At 60.3% G+C, this 17,320-nt stretch overlaps 1 protein-coding gene across 1 annotated transcript; it reads right to left on the reverse strand.

Annotated features, from left to right (window-relative positions):
• Positions 1-86: 86 nt before the first annotated feature.
• On the reverse strand, positions 87-15,087 carry SDHC (succinate dehydrogenase complex subunit C). The gene is made up of 6 exons (XM_029055168.1): positions 15,068-15,087; positions 9,332-9,388; positions 6,501-6,602; positions 4,382-4,443; positions 1,921-2,084; positions 87-610 (listed from the first exon to the last, which is right to left on the reverse strand). The coding sequence occupies exons 1-6, from the start codon at positions 15,085-15,087 to the stop codon at positions 506-508; spliced, it is 510 nt and encodes a 169-aa protein (XP_028911001.1). The 3' UTR covers positions 87-505.
• Positions 15,088-17,320: the final 2,233 nt, after the last annotated feature.

Consider the following 17,320-nt stretch of genomic DNA (forward strand, 5'->3'; position numbering starts at 1 on the left):
CGCATCTCCTCGGCCAGCTCCGTCCTCCTGGGCCTCCCCTTCTCGGCTCGGCGGACCCGGTCGCGAGGAGGCACGGAGCGATGCAGGGAGGCTGTTGTTGGTTTAATGACGGGAAATGCGGCCAGGGGATAGGGAGTGGAAAACAAGGAATTAAGAAGCTCGTTTTTCCAGAAGTGGCAAGGCGGGGGGAGGGAGGACGCCTCTCCCTCAGGCCCCAGGCACCCCAGTCCTCCCCGTGAGGCGGGGCCCGGCTCCCTCTCTGAACCGGAGGACGGAGGGGCGAGCTTGGCCTTTCTCCGCCTGCCCACGCACGGGATCCGGCACCCGCTGCGCCGCGCCCCTCCCCGCTCCCCGGGGCGGCCGGCCACAGAACGCACATTGTCTCGGCCGTCTTGCGGGGGGAGCCGGCTGACGGAGGGCACGCAGCAGCAGCAGCAGCGTGATGAGGGGGCGGTGCTGCCGGCCGAGGGGTGGGGGACGGGGGGACCGGGGGGGGGGGGCCGCCTCACAGGGCGGCCAGCCCCACGGAGGACAGCACAGTGAGGACCAGGACGGCCACTCCCGACTGGTGGAGCTGGGGGATCTTCAGGCCTTTCCCCAGGTCCCACACCTGCGAGGCGCGGGGCGGAGGAGAGAGGAAGGGGGAGAGAGAGAGAGCGTTCAGGGAATGCAGTCGAAGCTTCTCGAGGGGAGTCGCCCTTCTCCCCACAACCCCGACACCCCACCCAGGCACACACCCCCACCCACGGCCCCCACTCAGGAGAGAAAGCAGATGGCGACGCCAGCCCCTCTCCCCGGCCCGGAATCGCCTCCCGCCGCGAGCCCGGAGGCCAAACTGGCCCGGGAGGGCGAGGGGGGCAGGAAGTTAGGAAAGGCCGAATCGAAGCCCCCCACCCGAGGTCAAACGGCGGCGGGTGGGCGGCCGAGCAAGAGGAGAGCCGGGAGGGCCTGGCGCGAGCGGGAATCGGGAGCCGTTCGGAAGGTTTCTGGAAAGGCTCCGGGCGCTTCCGACGACAAACGGCTCTCACGGGGCCCACGGGAAGCGGGGGAGAGGGGAGGGAGGTGGAACGAGGGAAGGCTGCGCGTGCACACGTGCGCCGGGGTGTGTGCGGGGGCAGGGATCAGCACTCCGGAAAGCCAAGCGGGGCGGGGGCTTCCAAACCTCGGCGGGGGCGGCGGAGAGGGGTCTTTCCCTTCCCCCCACCCTCCCGGGCCTGGAGGAGGGGCGTTGGGTCCGGGGGTGCGAGCCGCCTCTTGGGGAAACGGTTTCTGGAGTGAGGGGGCGAGGGGGAGGAGGAGCTGCCCCCAAACCAGGGGGGAGCATTTCGTAACAGCACCGATGGATTCGGCCCTCGCAAATCTCTGGGTCCATTAAACGTCCGCCCGGAGGCCGATCTGCAATCCTCTTACGGGAGCCACAGAGTTGTCCGTGCGAGGGAGGGAGAGTGAGCGAATGGGAGGGAGGGAGAGCGTCCGTCCCTCAGATTCAGGACGGAGAGCGGCGGGCACGACTCGGGCGGAGCGTTTAGGGGAGGGGAGGCCGCGGACCCCGGGCAGGGAGTCGCGGGAGCCGCGAGGAGTTTAAACGGAACGGGAGGAGTTGTGGGGTTCGCTAGGAGATGCCGCGGGGGGCATCGGGCAAGGACGGGGGCGATGGGGAGCTCAGACCGGGAGTCTGAGGGAGCTGTGGGCTCAGTCGGGAAGTGGGGAAGCCGTGCGGTTCATATAAGGGAGGCGGGGAGGGTGGGGGGCGGGCGGCGCCGAGTGGATGTGACCGAAAGCGAGGGAGTTGTGGGGATCAGAGAGGGAGGTGGGGGGGGGGGGCCGGCTCCCAGCAGAAGCCTCCCGAGCTCAGCCGAGCGGCCCTCAGGCCCCGGGCGCGTCCCCCTCCCCCCCCCCAGCCACCCGGCCCCCGCTCACCAGGTGGCGGATCCCGTTCCAGGTGTGGTACATGAAGGGGAAGGCCAGGGCGAACTTGGCCGTGTGGATGAGCGCCGGGCCCAGGCTCAGCGACTTCACCAGCTCCAGCTGAGACTCGAAGGAGCCGGGCAGCAGCAGGGCCGCCAGGCCGAAGAGGGAGACGCCTGGGGGACGGGAGGGGAGGGGAGACGCAGCCCCCGGGGCGGTCGATGCCCGGCGGGCTCCCCTCTCTCCACCGTCACCCACCGTTTCCACCGCGGGCCCGTCCCAGCCCTTCCCGGGCACAGCTCACAGGACCCGACGGCGAGCCCCAGGGGCTGCTGGGAGCAGGGGAGGCAGCGGAGCCTCGCTCCGCGGTGGGGGGAGATCGGGGGCGGGGAGAGGGGAAGACCATTCCCCGATGATCACAGTGTGCGATCCGCTGGGCGCTTACAAGGTGCCAGGCGTCGTACGGAACGCTGGCGCGGAGTCACGACCATCAGATCGGACACCGTGAGCCCCTGGTGGACGGGGCACTTAGTACGGTGCTTGGCACAGAGTGGGAGTTTAATAAATAACATACAACTCGGGACACGCTCCCTTCCCTACCTGTGCCGACCCCGCCCCGTGTCTCTCCAGGAAGAGGGGAGAGCGATGCCAGCCCCCCCCTCCCGTCTCAGGGAGCAACGGGGACACTCTCAGCACCAAAACGCAACCGGTCGAGCCGGGCAGCGTCGGCTCCGGCTTCCCAGACCCCCCCCCGGGTCAGGGGCAGACACCCCCCGCAACCCTCAGAGGGTCCCTCCGCGGCCCCCGGCACCCGACCTTCGGCCCGGTTGGCACCTGCGTCCACCCAACGGCTGCCCCCCGCCCCCTCGGCCGGGTCCCGGGGGCCACCCCGGGGGACGCCGAGCCCTCGGCCTATCCTCCCCTGACGCGCGTGCACAATAATAATAAGCATCGTGGTATCCGTTAAGCGCTCGCTACGCGCCAGGCACTGGGGTAGATATGAAACAGTCGGGCTGGACACGGTCCCTGTCCCGCATAGGGCTCCCAGGCTTAATCCCTATTTTACAGGTGAGGAAACTGAGGCACGGAGAAGGGAAGCAACCTGCCCGAGGACACCCGACAGACAAATGGCGGAGCCTGGATTAGAACCCGGATCCTTCTGACCCCCAGGTCCGTTGCTCTATCCACTAGGCCTCGTCGCTCCTCAGGCAACGGCCCTCGGAGGTTCCGACGGTCGATACGGGCCTGGGCCGGGAAGTCCTGGCTCCTGAGAGAACAGGCGGGGGGTCTCTGATCCAAGCTGAGCTGCTCCCCTCTACTCCCAGGTCTGCCGGGGTGGCCTGACCGTTCTCCCCCTCCCCGCTACGCGACAGCCAGGCCCTCCCACCGGCCACCGGTCAGCACCGGGGGCCCGCCGGGGGCCACCGACGCCATCGGCGAGGACGCGGGGAAGGTCCTAATGGAGAGGGCGCGGGCCAAAGTCAGAGGACCTGGGTTCTAATCCCGTCTCTGCCACCGGCCTGCTGCGGGACCTCGGGCAAGTCACTTAATTTCTCCCGGTTTCACTTTCCTCATTTGTCAAATGGGGACTCAATACCGGTCCTCCTTTCAACTTAGACTGTGAGTCCTTTACGGCACAGGAATTAACCCGCACTCGCTCCAGTCCTCTGGACCGTCAGCTCGCTGTGGGCAGGGAACGTGTCTACCAACTATAATTCCACTTATACTTGTCCCAAGAGCTTAGGTCAGTGCTCTGCACCTAATAAGTGCTCAATAATTACCACCGACGGATTAGGTACGTTGCTTGTCACCGAGTAAGCGCTTCACATCACGATTATTACCATTATTATGATTATTATTATTTGTATCTCCTCCAGCCCTTATCCCAGTGTTTTGATAATACTACTACTACTACTAATAATAATTTAGGAAAGAGAAGGAACCCAGGAAAAGTCACAGTGGGCTGCCCAAGGGTCTCCTCCCGGGGTCCTCCAGAGCCAGAAAGAGAGCCAACCTCGGAACGGGAAGAGGCTCCAGTCCAGTCCGAGGAGGAGAGGGGGGCAGAAACCGGAAAAGCGAGGGGAGATGGGAGGGTGGGGGAGACGGCACAGATCTCGCTCCCAGCCCCCCCGGGCTCTCGGCCCCCTACCCTCCTGTTGGATTTCGCCGGCCAAAGACGGGAGGGAGCCTCCCTCGTGCCGGACCTGGGCCCTCTGGCCGAGCGGCCTCCCGGTCCCCTAACCCCGGGGAGGGCTGACGGTTCCCGGCCCCCCGTGACCCCACCCCCACCCAGGGGCACGCGGGGGGCGGCCAGAGGCCGCCCACGTGGACTCTGAACCGCCTGGTTACTCATTACGGGTAAGGCGCCGGCCGGGGGGGGGGGCAAAGTCTGCCCGGATGCTGTCGGGGAGCCCCGGCCCCACCCCCCCGTGACCCCCGCTCTCTTCCCGTCCAGCCGCCGCCGCCTACGCACCTGCACTGAGGGCCACGCCGGTGCCGCGGTGGGTGATGGACATCGCCATGGGCAGGGACCAGCTACAGGGGAAGAAAGACACGGGGACGGACCGATGGAGGGGGAGCGGGGCCGGGGGACCCCCGACCCGGGCCTCGATTTATCCAAGGAAGGAACCTGGGGGAGAAGACTAGGCCGGGCCCCCAGAACCCGCCGGGGCCGGGCCGCCAGGGAGCCCTCGGGAGTCCCTACCCCCGACGGCCCCCGCCCGGCCTCCTCCCAACCTTTCCGGAACCCACCCCTCAGGGGCCCGGGGCTGAAACCCCCCACGACCCCGGCCCCCGCTCGTCATCCGGGGTGCGCTCGTCTGAGCCCGGTGACCTATTTCGGTCCCGGGAATTATTCCCGGAATCCGACGGAGGGGGAGCGCGGAAAGGCCTGAGGAATGTACGGAGGTGGACCCGGACACCGGTCCCACAGAGCAGCGATCCCGGCCCGGCGAGAGGGGACGCTGGGCCGACTTAGGGAGCCCGACGGCCGCTGAAGCGCTGGGCGTCCGGTGCCCGGGCGGGAGAGACCCAGCTCCGGAAACAGCCGCGGCCTTCCCGACTTCGGGAGGTGGGGGTGTCGAGTCACCCCGCCCCGGCCGGGGCGGCAGCCGGTCGCCGAGGGCGGCCTGAGGGGACGGGCGCGGTGGGGCCGGGGCGGGACCCCGCAGCTCTCACCTGGACCGCGAGGACGTGCGGCCCAAGCTGGGGTTCGGCCTGGAGACTTGCCCGGCCCTGGGCCCTCCTACTCTGGCCCTCCTACCCCGCACCTCCAATGCAAACACCTTCTCCTCGGATGACCCTGCTCCAATTTGTTTTATTTGGTATTTGTTAAGCGCTTACTGGGCGACAGGCACTGTTCTAAGCGCGGGGGGTAGATAGGAGCTGATCGGGTCTCTGTCCCGCCTGGGGCTCACAGTCTTAATCCCCAATTTACGGATGAGGGAACTGAGGTCACCAGAAGTAGAGTGACTTACCCAAGGTCACCCAAAGACAAGTGGCTGGGCGGGATTAGAACGTAGGTCCTTCCGACTCCCCGGCCCGGGCTCTATCCATTAGGCCACGCTACCTTCTCTCCTCCCAGCCACAAAATCTCCTCCCAGACTTTGGGACGCCCCCAAAATCTCGCCGCCGCCTCTGGCTACCCGGCCGTTTCCAAGCCGAGGGTCCCCACCCACGGCTCTCGGTCCGTGGATCGATCCCCCGAGAAGCGGCGTGGCTCAGTGGAAAGAACCCGGGCTTGGGAGTCAGAGGACCCGGGTTCTGATCCCAGCTCCGCCAGCTGTGTGACTTTGGGCAAGTCACCTCACTTCTCTGGGCCTCGGTTCCCTCATCTGGAAAATGAGGATGAAGCCTGGGAGCCCCACATGGGACCACCTGATAACCTGGTATCTCTCCCAGCGCCCAGAACAGTGCTTGGCACAGAGTAAGAGCTTAACAAATGCCATCATTATTATTAACCCACACTCCCAGCCTGAGGCTCGTTGCTGCTCCTTGGTAAAGTCGCCCGGACCAAGGGGCAGTTGCTTCCTCGGCTAAATGCAGTGGTTCTAGTAGGCGGGAGCGATGGGAAGACTGGGACGTTCTGGGAGCAGATCAATCCCCCTGGAAGCCCCCCCGAGCTGAGAAAGCAGCTGGCCCAGCGGCTAGAGTCCGGGCCTGGGCGTCAGGAGGACCTGGCTTCTGATCCCGGCCCTGCCACTTGTCTGCCGTGTGACCTTGGGCCAGTCACTTCGCTTCTCTGGGCCTCAACCTGTAAAATGGGGATTGAGACTGTGAGCCAAGTGGGCCAGGGACTGGGTCCGATCTGATGGGCTTATATCCGCCCAAGTGCTTAGGACGGTGCCCGATACAAAGTAAGCATTTCACAAGTCCTTTTTTTAAAAAGAAAAAAATGGTGTGTGCTGGGAGGGGATGGTCAGGAAAGGCCTCAGAGGGGGTTTCACTCTTTCTGTTGCCCCCTCCGGTCCGGAAGGCGGTGAACGAAGAGGAGGGGGAGGCCTCTGGCTTGTCCCCCTCCCCGTCAGTCGATCCCCCGCTGCTGCCCAGCTCCCCTGACCCACCGCCATCCCGTCCCCGGGCGAGGCTCTTACCTGTAGATGGTGATATGGGGGGACAAGGGGCGGGACGAGCTGGTGTTCTTCTTCCAAAACTGCTCCATCTCCTCCTTGGCCGTCGTGCCCAAGGGGACGGCACTGCAAGGGAACGGGGGCCGGGGGGGGGTGAGTGACCCCCGGCGGCAACCGCCCGAGGGCCGCCGAAGCCCCTCCCACCCCAAACTCCGGTATCGCCCCTCTCCTCTCCCCGCTCGTTGCCAGTCCTACCCAAGTGTCTGCTCCTGGGCGCTGGACCTGCACGGTCCACTGCCGCGCCCTTCCCCAGAGCACTGTAAGCGTCTCCGGGGCAGGGCCCGGGCTTGCTATCCCCACTGGACGCTCCCAAGGGCCCAGGAGGAGATCAGTAAGTACCCCCGAATGGATGGAAGACGGGAGGGACTCGGGGATGAGCCTGGAATAGGCCTCCTGGGTAGCGGGGGCACGGGGCACTAATACCAGGCCACGTGCACTTGCCCGGTTGCCCCACGGGCAACTGCCCCGCGCGGCTTCGCCCCTATCCAGGAGGGAGGCTGGATTCCGTGACTCCGCTAAGGCCCCGGGACCGTCCAGAGGGCACAGGGAGGGGGCGGGGGTGACTCTCCCGTCAGTCAGATCTTTGGGGACCGGGGGAAGCGGAGGAATCGACAGAGGACCCCCAGGCTCAAGGGGGCCACAGGCCCAGCCGCTAGCTCTCCAGAGACTCCAACGGCCTCTTAAATGACCCCTAGGCACCGGGCAAGGCCGGGGGTCGTCCCAGATTCTCTAACCCAGATCGGCCAACCGGGATCCCCGCCCCCTTAGCGGTACGGCCCAGTGGCCGGAGCTCAGCCTGGGAGCCAGGAGGAGCTGGGTTCTAATCCCGGCCCCACCGCTTGTACGCCGTGTGAACTTGGGCAAGACGCTTCGCTTCTCTGGGCCTCATCTGGAAAACAGGGATTCAGGCTGAGGGCCCCATGTGGGACAGGGACCGTGTCCATTCTGATTAGCTTGCGTCTATCCCGCTGCTTAGTACAGAGTCTGGCACTGTAGTAAGTGCTTAACAAATACCCTTAAAAAAAGGGGCGGCGGGGGAGGTTGGCTTAGAGTAGGAAGGCTCTTATGGGGCTTCAGAAAAACCAAGGCCACCTGCCGCACCCCGGGGGGCTTCGGTTCATCGGTGGGTCGGGACGGGACAGGACGGACCTTCCCCAAGGAATTCCCCACGGGAACCAGTTACACTGGCCGAACTCACGACAAACAGGGAGACGGCAGCGGGGATTCAGGAACGTCCTCGATCGATCGGCGGTATTTACCGGGCGCTCACTGTGTGCAGAGCACCGGATCGAGCGCTCGGAAGAGACGGTACAACAGAAGTAGCCCGTAACGAAAGGCCCTCGAGGCCCGCACAGCCCAACGGGCTCCGGGGAGGACGTCGGGAGCCCGAGGCTGCCCTTCACACGGGACCCAGAGCTGAGGGACTCGGGCCGAGGAAGGGGACGGAGCCGGGGAGCCAAGTTGGCTAAGCCTTCAGAGACCCGGAGTTCCGCGAAGCGGGAATCGGGCCAGATGGCCCCCGACGGGGACGAAGAATCCGCCCGGCCAGGAAGGCAAGATCGGGAAGGCGGACGCGGCCGGCACAGACCGTGACGGACCGATCGACGGTTCTGTCTGAGAGCCTGCCGGGTCCGGGGACGAATGGACCAGGCCCTTGGGAGAAGTCGAGGCAGTTACAAGACACACCGTCCCGTGCCCTCGGGGACTCTGACATCCAGCAGGGGAGACGGACGTGGAGTTTATGAGACGGGCGCATTAGTGCTTCGGCGAGGGGGAGCACTTAAGTGGTCCGGGGAGAGGAAGTGGCGGAGGATAAAGCGGAGATGGTAATTCATATAAAGATAGAAATTAATTAGAGACGGCCTTCTGAGGGAGATGCGGTTTTAGGAGGGCCGGAATAGCATGATCGTGCGGAGATAAAGTCCGGAGAGTGGAAGCCGGAGGGGGGATGCTCCAGCCGCGGGGGAAGGAAGAGGGGTAGGGACTGAGGAGGGGCCTATTCAGAGTCTTCAAGCCCCTGAGGGGCTCATCTGAGGAGGCCTTCCAGTCCTCTAGACTGTCAGCTCGTTGTCTGTCGGCAGGGGAAAGTGACCGTTATATCCCCCCAGGCGCTTAGTACAGTCCTCTGCACACTGTAAGCACTCCGGAGACTGACTGACTGAGACCAATTACCGGTCGTTCCCGGTTGTCCAGTCCAGTTAGTACAGTCCTCTGCACACTGTAAGCACTCCGGAGACTGACTGACTGAGACCAATTACCGGTCGTTCCCGGTCGTCCCCCGTGACCGGAGGACTTAAGAGGAAACCGGTCTGGACTGCAGCAGCAGGGAATCTGGTTAGACGTGAGGGAGCACTACCCAAATCCCGGGGCAGGGGACCGAGGGAGGCTGCGATGTTGGGAGCGGGGGGCGAGGAACGGGGAGGATCTGCGGGGGTGCTTTTCCCTTTTTTGAAAGGGGCCATCATAAGACCTGAGTGGCTCAGGGGGTCTCGCCGCTCAGAGGCAGGGGGCTGGATCGGACGACCTCCTGAAGTCTCCTTCCAGGTTCCGGCGATTCTGGGACCGCTGACCCCTCCCTTTCCGGCTCCCTCCCCCACGTTGACTCCCCTGGGGCAGGACTCCACCTTGACGATAGCCCAACCGGCCCCGCAACGGTTTCCACGGCCCGTCCCCTCTGCCCACCATCCCTCTGCGGGCTGGGACACGTTTCCACCTCCTCACCTGGCCACCCCCCCCCACCGTGGAAGACCCAACGGGGGGTTTCGAACCTCGGGCGAGGGGGACCAGAAACTTACTTCCGGATGCAGAGGCGGGGGCTGAGGTGGGTGCGGAGGCAATGCCGACCGGCGTGTCTGCAAGAGAGAGAGACAAGAGACCCTCCACCAACCACGTCCTACTCGGGGGGCCGGGAGAGGGGGTAACATTCACCACCCTCCTCCCTACACCTACCCACCAAAGAGACCGACAGTGAGTCGGGAACAGCTCTTTCAGGGCGGGAAGGGCCCGGGCCCAGCAATCGAACCACTGAATAGAGAAGCGGCGTGGCCTAATGGACAGAGTCCCGGTCTGGGGGCCAGAATAATAATAATAATAATGTTGGTATTTGTTAAGCGCTTACTATGTGCCTAGCACTGTTCCGCGCACCGGGGTAGACACGAGGTGATCCGGTTGTCCCAAGTGGGGGGTTACGGTCTTCATCCCCATTTTCCAGACGAGGGAACTGAGGCCCAGAGAAGTGATTTGCCCAAGGTCACATGGCTGACAAGGGGCGGAGCCGGGATTAGAACCCACGACCTCTGACTCCGGAGCCTCTACTCTTTCCACTAAGCCACGCTGCTTCTCGGAAGGTTAAGGCTTCTAACTCTGCACGTCTGCTGGGTGACCTCGGGCAAGTCACTTCACTTCTCTGGGCCTCACCTGGAAAATGGGGATAGGGACCGGGTCCAAGCCGGCTTGCCTGTACCCACCTGGCACACAGTAAGCACTTAAATATTATTAGTATTATCATTATTAGGGAAGGAGCCTTGGGGCGCAAGACCGGGTACGGTCGGCATCTCTCCTTTGGAGGGAACCCTGAGATCTCTGAGCTGCAGAAAGAGACACGGCCTCCCCGCTGAGGCTGGGGCTCGGCCAGTGACTCCTTTGCCTCGATGGGGAAAAGATACTCCTTCCTACCGCCCAGGCGGACGCCGACGACCGAATCCTCCGTCAGCAGCGTGCCCTGACGGAAAGGGCCCGGGCCCGAGAGGCAGGAGGACCCGAGTTCTAATCCCGGCTCCGCTACTTGTCTGCCGTGTGACCTTGGGAGAGAACACTTCGCTTCTCTGGGCCTCAGTTCCATCTGGAAAATGGGGATTACGACCGAGAGCCCCATATGGGACAGGGACTGTATCCACTCTGATTTGCTTGGAACGACCCCAGCGCTCAGTACAGAGCCCCGCACGCGGTAAGGGCTTCCCGAACCCCACGATTATTATTATATTATTATTGTCTTGGGGGGGGGGGGTCCGCCTTCCCCGTTGGGTGGCTCCCTGGACTCGGGCCCGGCGACGCCCCCCGCCGTCCGACTCCCTTGCGGGAAAACAATGCCATTGTGCTGCACGGGCCCCCTCCTCACCCCTCCCCCGGCGGGAGAAACAAGTGGGAACAAGTCTCCGGAGCTCCAGGATGGAACTGTGATTCCCCTGTCCCGGGGCATTCCGGCCGCCGGGCCGGCTCACAGTCCCGCGCGGGCTTGGCCGTGTGGGCTGGAATCTACGGCTCGCTCCCGCTCCCTCTTCTCTCTCTCTCTATTGTCGCGGTCGGACTCCAACGCCGGATTAACCTTCCCCGGGAGACACAATGGGCTTCAGAGACCCCGTCGCCCTCTCTGCCCTCTCCTCGGGCCGCAGGGCCCCGGCTGCCGTTGCCCCGGGCCTCGCCCGCTGGTCGGGACCCCGGGGGGAGGTGGCCCCCGAGGTCTAACTGGTACCCGGTGGGCGCTTACTATGTGCCAGGCCCCGTTCCTGGCAGGGGTAGATACGAGCTAAGCAGATTGGACACCGTCCCCGTCCTACATTGGGCTCACATTCTCAATCCCCATTTGGCAGATGAGGCAACTGAGGACCGGAGAAGTCAACTGACTTGAACAAGGTCATCCAGCAGACACGTGGCGGGGCCAGAATTAGAACCCGGATCCTTCTGACTCCCAGGCCCGGGCTCTATCCACTAAGCCACGCTGCTATTAAATACCATCAATTAATGGTCTGGAAAGCGCTTTGAGCTCCTAGGGGGATTGCGCTGCAACGGATAATAATAACAATGATAACTGTATCTGTTAAGCGCTTACTACGTGCCAGGCACCGTACTAAGCGCTGGGGTGAATACAAGCAAATCGGGTAGGACGCAGTCCCCGTCTCATGTGGGGTTCACAGACTCAATCTCCATTTAACAGATGAGGGAACCGGGGACCAGAGAAGTGAGGTGTCTTGCCCCAGGCCACACAGCAGACAAGTGGCGGAGCCGGGATTAGAACCCATGACCTTCTGACTCCCAGGCCCGGGCTCTGACCGCTATGCCGTGCTCGCCCTGGGCCGAGGCAGCAGCCCTGACCACCCGGTGGGCCCGGCGTGGGTAACTGGCAACACGGCTCCCAACACACCAGGCTGCCCACGCAGGGCAACCAGTGGCCGATGGCTTCCGCGCTCTTGGCACCACAGACCTGGGGGGAGGGTGGGAGTGGGTTGGGTTTTTTTTTTTTAAATGGTATTTGTTAACCGCTTACTAGGTGCCAGGCACGGTTCCAAGCGCTGGGGTGGACACAAGCTAATGAGGTTGGACACAGTCCCTCTCCCACATGGGGGCTCACCGTCTTAATCCCCATTTTACAGCTGGGGTAACTGAGGCACAGAGAAGTCAGGGGCCTTTGGGCAAGGAGACAGTGGCACCCAAACGGGGAAGGGCTTGGACGGGCAAGGGGAGGGGTGGGGGGCTGGGCTCAGGACCACTACGTCTCCCTCATCAGCGGCACCCAGATAATCCAGTCCCCCCCCAAATCCAATCTACACTGCAGGCGATGTTAATCCGTCTTGCCCCAAGACATAATAATAATAATACCAATAATAATTGTGATTTTTGTTAGACACTTATAATGTGCCAAACACTGTTCTAAGCACCAGAGTGGACACAAGCAGATTGGATTGGACAGTTTCTGGCCCAGGTGGGGCTCACTGTCTCAATCCCCATTTTGCAGATGAGGTAACTGAGGCAGAGAAGTGAAGTGACTCGCCCACAGTCACCCAGCTGACAAGTGGCAGAGCCGGGATTCGAACCCATGACCTCTGACTCCCAAGCCCGTGCTCTTTCCACTGAGCCACGCTGCTTAAGCGTCTGTGTATTAAGCGCCTGCCGTCCCCCCGGGACTGTGAGTCCCGTGTGGGTCGTGGACTGTCCGAGCGCTCGGTCTGTCGTATTTATTAAGTGCTTACTGTGTGCGGAGCACTGTACTGAGCATTTGGGAGAGTACAATACGACAATAAACAGACACACTCCCCACCCACAAGGAGCTTACAGTCTAATGGGGGAGAGAGACATTTATAGAAATAAAGAAATTACAGATACACGCGTAAGGGCGGTAAGGGAACAATTCAGGGCGACGCAGGAGAGCGTGGGAGACGAGGATAGGAGGGTTTAGTCAGGGAAGGCCTCTTGGAGGAGGTGTGGCTTAACAGAGCAGGGGCCTGGGAGTCAGAGGTCGTGCGTTCTAATCCCGGCTGCTCCACTTGCCTGCTGTGAGACTTTGGGCAAGACACCTCACTTCTCTGTGCCTCAGTTACCTCATCTGTAAAATGGGGATTATGACTGTGAGCCCCACGTGGGACACCCTGATTACCTTGTATCTACCCCAGCGCTTAGAACAGTGGTTGGCACATAGTAAGCGCTTAACAAATACCATAATTATTATTACTCTAATCCCAGCTCCGCCACTTGTCTGGTGTGTGACCTTGAGCAAGTCACTTCGCTTCTCTGTGCCTCGGTTCCCTCCTCTGTAAAAGGGGGATGAAGACTGTGAGCCCCACGTGTCCAACCTGATTACCTCGTATCTACCCCAGCGCTTGGTGCTGTGTGGCTTTGGGCAAGTCACTTGACTTCTCTGTGCCTCGATTACCTCATTTATTTTGTTAATGAGCTGTACATCCCCTTGATTCTATTTATCGTGATTATGTTGTCTTGTTTTTGTCCATCTGTCTCCCCCGATTGGACTGTAAGCCCGTCATTGGGCAGGGACTGTCTCTATCTGTTGCCGAATTGTACATTCCAAGCGCTCAGTACGGTGCTCTGCACATAGTAAGCGCTCAATAAATACTATCTAATGAATGAATAAAATGGGGATGAAGACTGGGAGCCCCACGTGGGACAACCTGATGATCCTGGATCTACCCCAGCGCTTAGAAGAGCGCTCAGCACATAGTAAGCGCTTTACAAACGCCATCATCAACAACAAATACCATTTATTACTACTATTCTTACCCCAGCGATTGGAACAGGGCTTGACGCAGAGGGAGGGGTTGATTTTTTGTTATTATTATTGGTGTCCGTTGGCCGGAGCCCGCCGGGCCATTTGGAAAAGCCCAAATAATAATAATAACGATGGCATTTGTTAAGCGCTTACTATGTGCCACTGTTCTAGGCGCTGGAGTAATAATAATAATGATGGAATTTGTTAAGCGCTATGTGCAACGCACTGTTCTAAGCGCTAGAGATCACCCTCTTTTTCCCCTTTTCCCTCTGCTCCTCCACCTCTCCCTTCCCATCCCCACAGCACTGTACTCGTCCGCTCGACTGTATATATTTTCATTACCCTATTTATTTTGTTAATGAATTGTACATCGCCTCGATTCTATTTAGTTGCCATTGTTTTTACGAGACGTTCTTCCCCTCGACTCTATTTATTGCCATTGTTCTCGTCTGTCCGTCTCCCCCGATTAGACCGTAAGCCCGTCAGACGGCAGGGACCGTCTCTATCTGTTGCCGACTTGTTCATCCCAAGCGCTTAGTACAGTGCTCTGCACATAGTAAGCGCTCAATAAATACTAATGAATGAATGAATGAAAGGTTGTCCCACGTGGGGCTCACGGTCTTCGTCCCCATTTTACTAATGGGGTAACTGAGGCCCAGAGAAGTGAAGTGACTTGCCCACAGTCACACAGCTGACAAGTGATTCTATTCTATTCTAGATTCTTGATTCTATTTAGTTGCCATTCTTTTTACGAGATGTTCTTCCCCTTGACTCTATTTATTGCCATTGTTCTCGTCTGTCCGTCTCCCCCGATTAGATCGTAAGCCCGTCAAACGGCAGGGACCGTCTCTATCTGTTGCCGACTGGTTCATCCCAAGCGCTTAGTACAGTGCTCTGCACATAGTAAGCGCTCAATGAATACTGTTGAATTGAATGAATGAATTAAAGTGGCAGAGGAGGGATTTGAACCCATGACCTCTAACTCACAAGCCCGGGCTCTTTCTACTGAGCCACACTGGGGTGGCATTTGATAAGCGCTTAGTATGTGCCAAGCACTGTTCTAAGCGCGCTGGGGTACTTAGAAGGTCATCAGGTTGCCACGTGGGGCTCACAGTCTTCATCTCCATTTGACAGATGAGGAAACTGAGGCCCAGAGCAGTGAAGTGACTTGGGAGAGGAGGGAAAAGGTCACGGGGGGGGGGGAGGTGAGCGCATGCGCGCGCTTGCGCACTAGGCTTCGTGCAGCCCCTCAGGACACCGTTGCCCGTAACAACCACCCCCCGCGCGTCGGGAGCGCGCGCGTACTGCTTCGCACGCAAGCACGCCACTAGACACCTCCCGGGAGCGCGCCAGGGGGACAGAGGGGTGGAGAGGGATGGCGGGGGAACCTGGCAAATACCCCATCCCCCTTCGACTTGATCGGCCCAACCCCAGCCTCTCCCCCTCCCCGACCCACCGCCCCGGAAACAGAGCGCCCGTCTAAACCGCCGGGGGTGCCCCCTCCAGCCCCACCTCCCCCTCAGGGTCAAGTCACCTCAACAACAGGGCCGCCATCTTGCGAGTCCTCTGGGGCCGGAAGTGACGTCAGGGGCGGGCGGCCGGGGACAGCCGCCCCCGTCACGTGGAGCGGCGCAGGCGCTCTTGAAGGATTCGAGGACGGCGGCCTTCCCACCCTTTCCTTCGACGCCATACTTAGCCGCGGTTTAATAATAATGTTGGTGTTTGTTAAGCGCTTACTGTGTGCAGAGCACTGTTCTAAGCGCTGGGGGAGATATAGGATAATCAGGTTGTCCCCACGTGAGGCTTACAGTTGATCCCCATTTTACAGCTGAGGTAACAGGCACAGAGAAGTTAAGTGACTTGCTCACAGTCACACAGCTGCCAAGTGGCCGAGCCGGGAGTCGAACCCGTGACCTCTGACTCCCAAGCCCTGGCTCTTTCCCCTGAGCCACGCTGCTTCTGCCGTTGTTGGTTCTATCTGTTGCCAAATTGTACTTTCCAAGCACTAGTCCAGCGCTCTGCACACAGTAAGCGCTCAATAAATACGATTGAATGAATCCACATCCTCCCAAGCCCAGGCTCTTGCCACTAGGCCACGCTGCTTCCCTGCCCCACTCACAGTCTTAAGCTCCATTGTACAGATGAGGTAACGGAGGCGCAGAGAAGTTAAGTGACTTGCCCAAGGTCACGCAGCTGAGAAGTGGCCGGGTCGGGATTAGAACTCACGACCTCTGACTCCCAAGCCCGGGCTCTTTCCACCAAGCCACGCGCCACAAGGACTCTAGAGGGGTACACGGACATTAACGTAAATAAATTACGGATATTCGTTAACAATAATAATGGCATTTGTTAAGCGCTCACTCTTTGCCACACACTGCACTAAAACACCGGGGCGGAGACAAGCAAATCTGGTTGGACACAGTCTCAGTCCCCATTTAGGAGATGAGGTAACTGAGCCACGAAGTGAAGTGATTTAATAATGTTGGCATTTGTTAAGCACTTACGACGTGCAGAGCACTGTTCTAAGCGCTGGGGTAGACACAGGGGAAGCAGGTTGTCCCACGTGGGGCTCACAGTCTCAATCCCCATTTTACAGATGAGGTAACCGAGGCACAGAGAAGTTAAGTGACTTGCCCGCGGTCCCCCAGCTGACAAGTGGCAGAGCTGGGATTCGAACTCATGACCCCTGACTCCAAAGCCTGTGCTCTTTCCACTGAGCCGCGCTGCTTCTCAAAAGTGATTTGCCCAAGGTCACACAGAGCAGAGGCGGGATTAGAACCCATGACCTCCTGACTCCCAGGCCCACGCTCTATCCACTCCTGCATTCGTTCGATCGTATTTATCGAGTGCTCACTGTGTGGAGAGCACTGAACTAAACGTTTGGGGGAATACAGTAGCAAAACACGGACACATTCCCTGCCCACAAGGAGCTTACCATCTAGAGGGGGAGACGGACAATATAAATAGATGACGATATGGACATAAATGGTGCGGGGCTCCATTTCCATGACGATATGGACGGGGGGGATGAATAAAGGGAGCAAATCGGGGCCGCGCAGAAGGGAATGAGAGAAGAGGAAAGGAGGGTGTAATCAGGGAAGGCCTCTTGGAGGAGATGGGCCCTCAATAAAGCTTTGAAGGGCTTAGGTTTGGTCCCTCAGAACATGGAGGCTGGAGGGGGGTCTGCACCCCCCAAACAGCTGCTCCTCGAGCAGAGGGAAAGGAGTCACAGATTATCAGAGAGGCAGCGTGGCTCAGTGGCAAGAGCCCGGGCTGGGGAGTCCGAGGTTGTGGGTTCTAATCCTGACTCCAGCCGTGTGACTCAGGTCAAGTCACTTCACTTCTCTGGGCCTCGGTTCCCTCATCTGTAAAACGGGGGTGAAGACTGTGAGCCCCACGTGGGACCACCTGACTACCTTGTATGTAGCCCAGTGCTTAGAACAGTTTGGCACGTAGTAAGCGCTTAGCAAATGCCATCATTATCATTATTATTATCCATCCATCGGTCATCAATCAATCGATTTGACTGAATGTCCGCCGTGCGCAGAGCACTATACTAAATGCTCAGGAGAGTGCGGTCCAATAAGTGGACAATCGGTGGTATTTATCGAGCGCATACGGTGAGCAGACCACCCTGAGTGCTTGGAAGAGTACACATGAGAATAATAACGTTGGTATTTATTCAGCGCTTACTATGTGCAGAGCACTGTTCTAAGCGCTGGGGGTTACAAGGTGATCAGGTTGTCCCACGTGGGGCTCCCCATCTGACGGATGAGGCAACTGAGGC

This window comes from Ornithorhynchus anatinus, chromosome X5 (genome assembly GCF_004115215.2).
Source record: "Ornithorhynchus anatinus isolate Pmale09 chromosome X5, mOrnAna1.pri.v4, whole genome shotgun sequence".
Taxonomy (NCBI): Eukaryota; Metazoa; Chordata; class Mammalia; order Monotremata; family Ornithorhynchidae; genus Ornithorhynchus; species Ornithorhynchus anatinus.

Coding starts and splice junctions, on each gene's coding strand:
- SDHC (XM_029055168.1), bottom strand. CDS start 15,087: ATGGCGGCCCTGTTGTTGAG. Junction 6,603..9,331: donor CCCCGCCTCTGCATCCGGAA/GTAAGTTTCTGG, acceptor GTTCCCTTGCAG/TGCCGTCCCCTTGGGCACGA. Junction 2,085..4,381: donor CGGCGTGGCCCTCAGTGCAG/GTGCGTAGGCGG, acceptor CCCGTCCCCCAG/GCGTCTCCCTCTTCGGCCTG.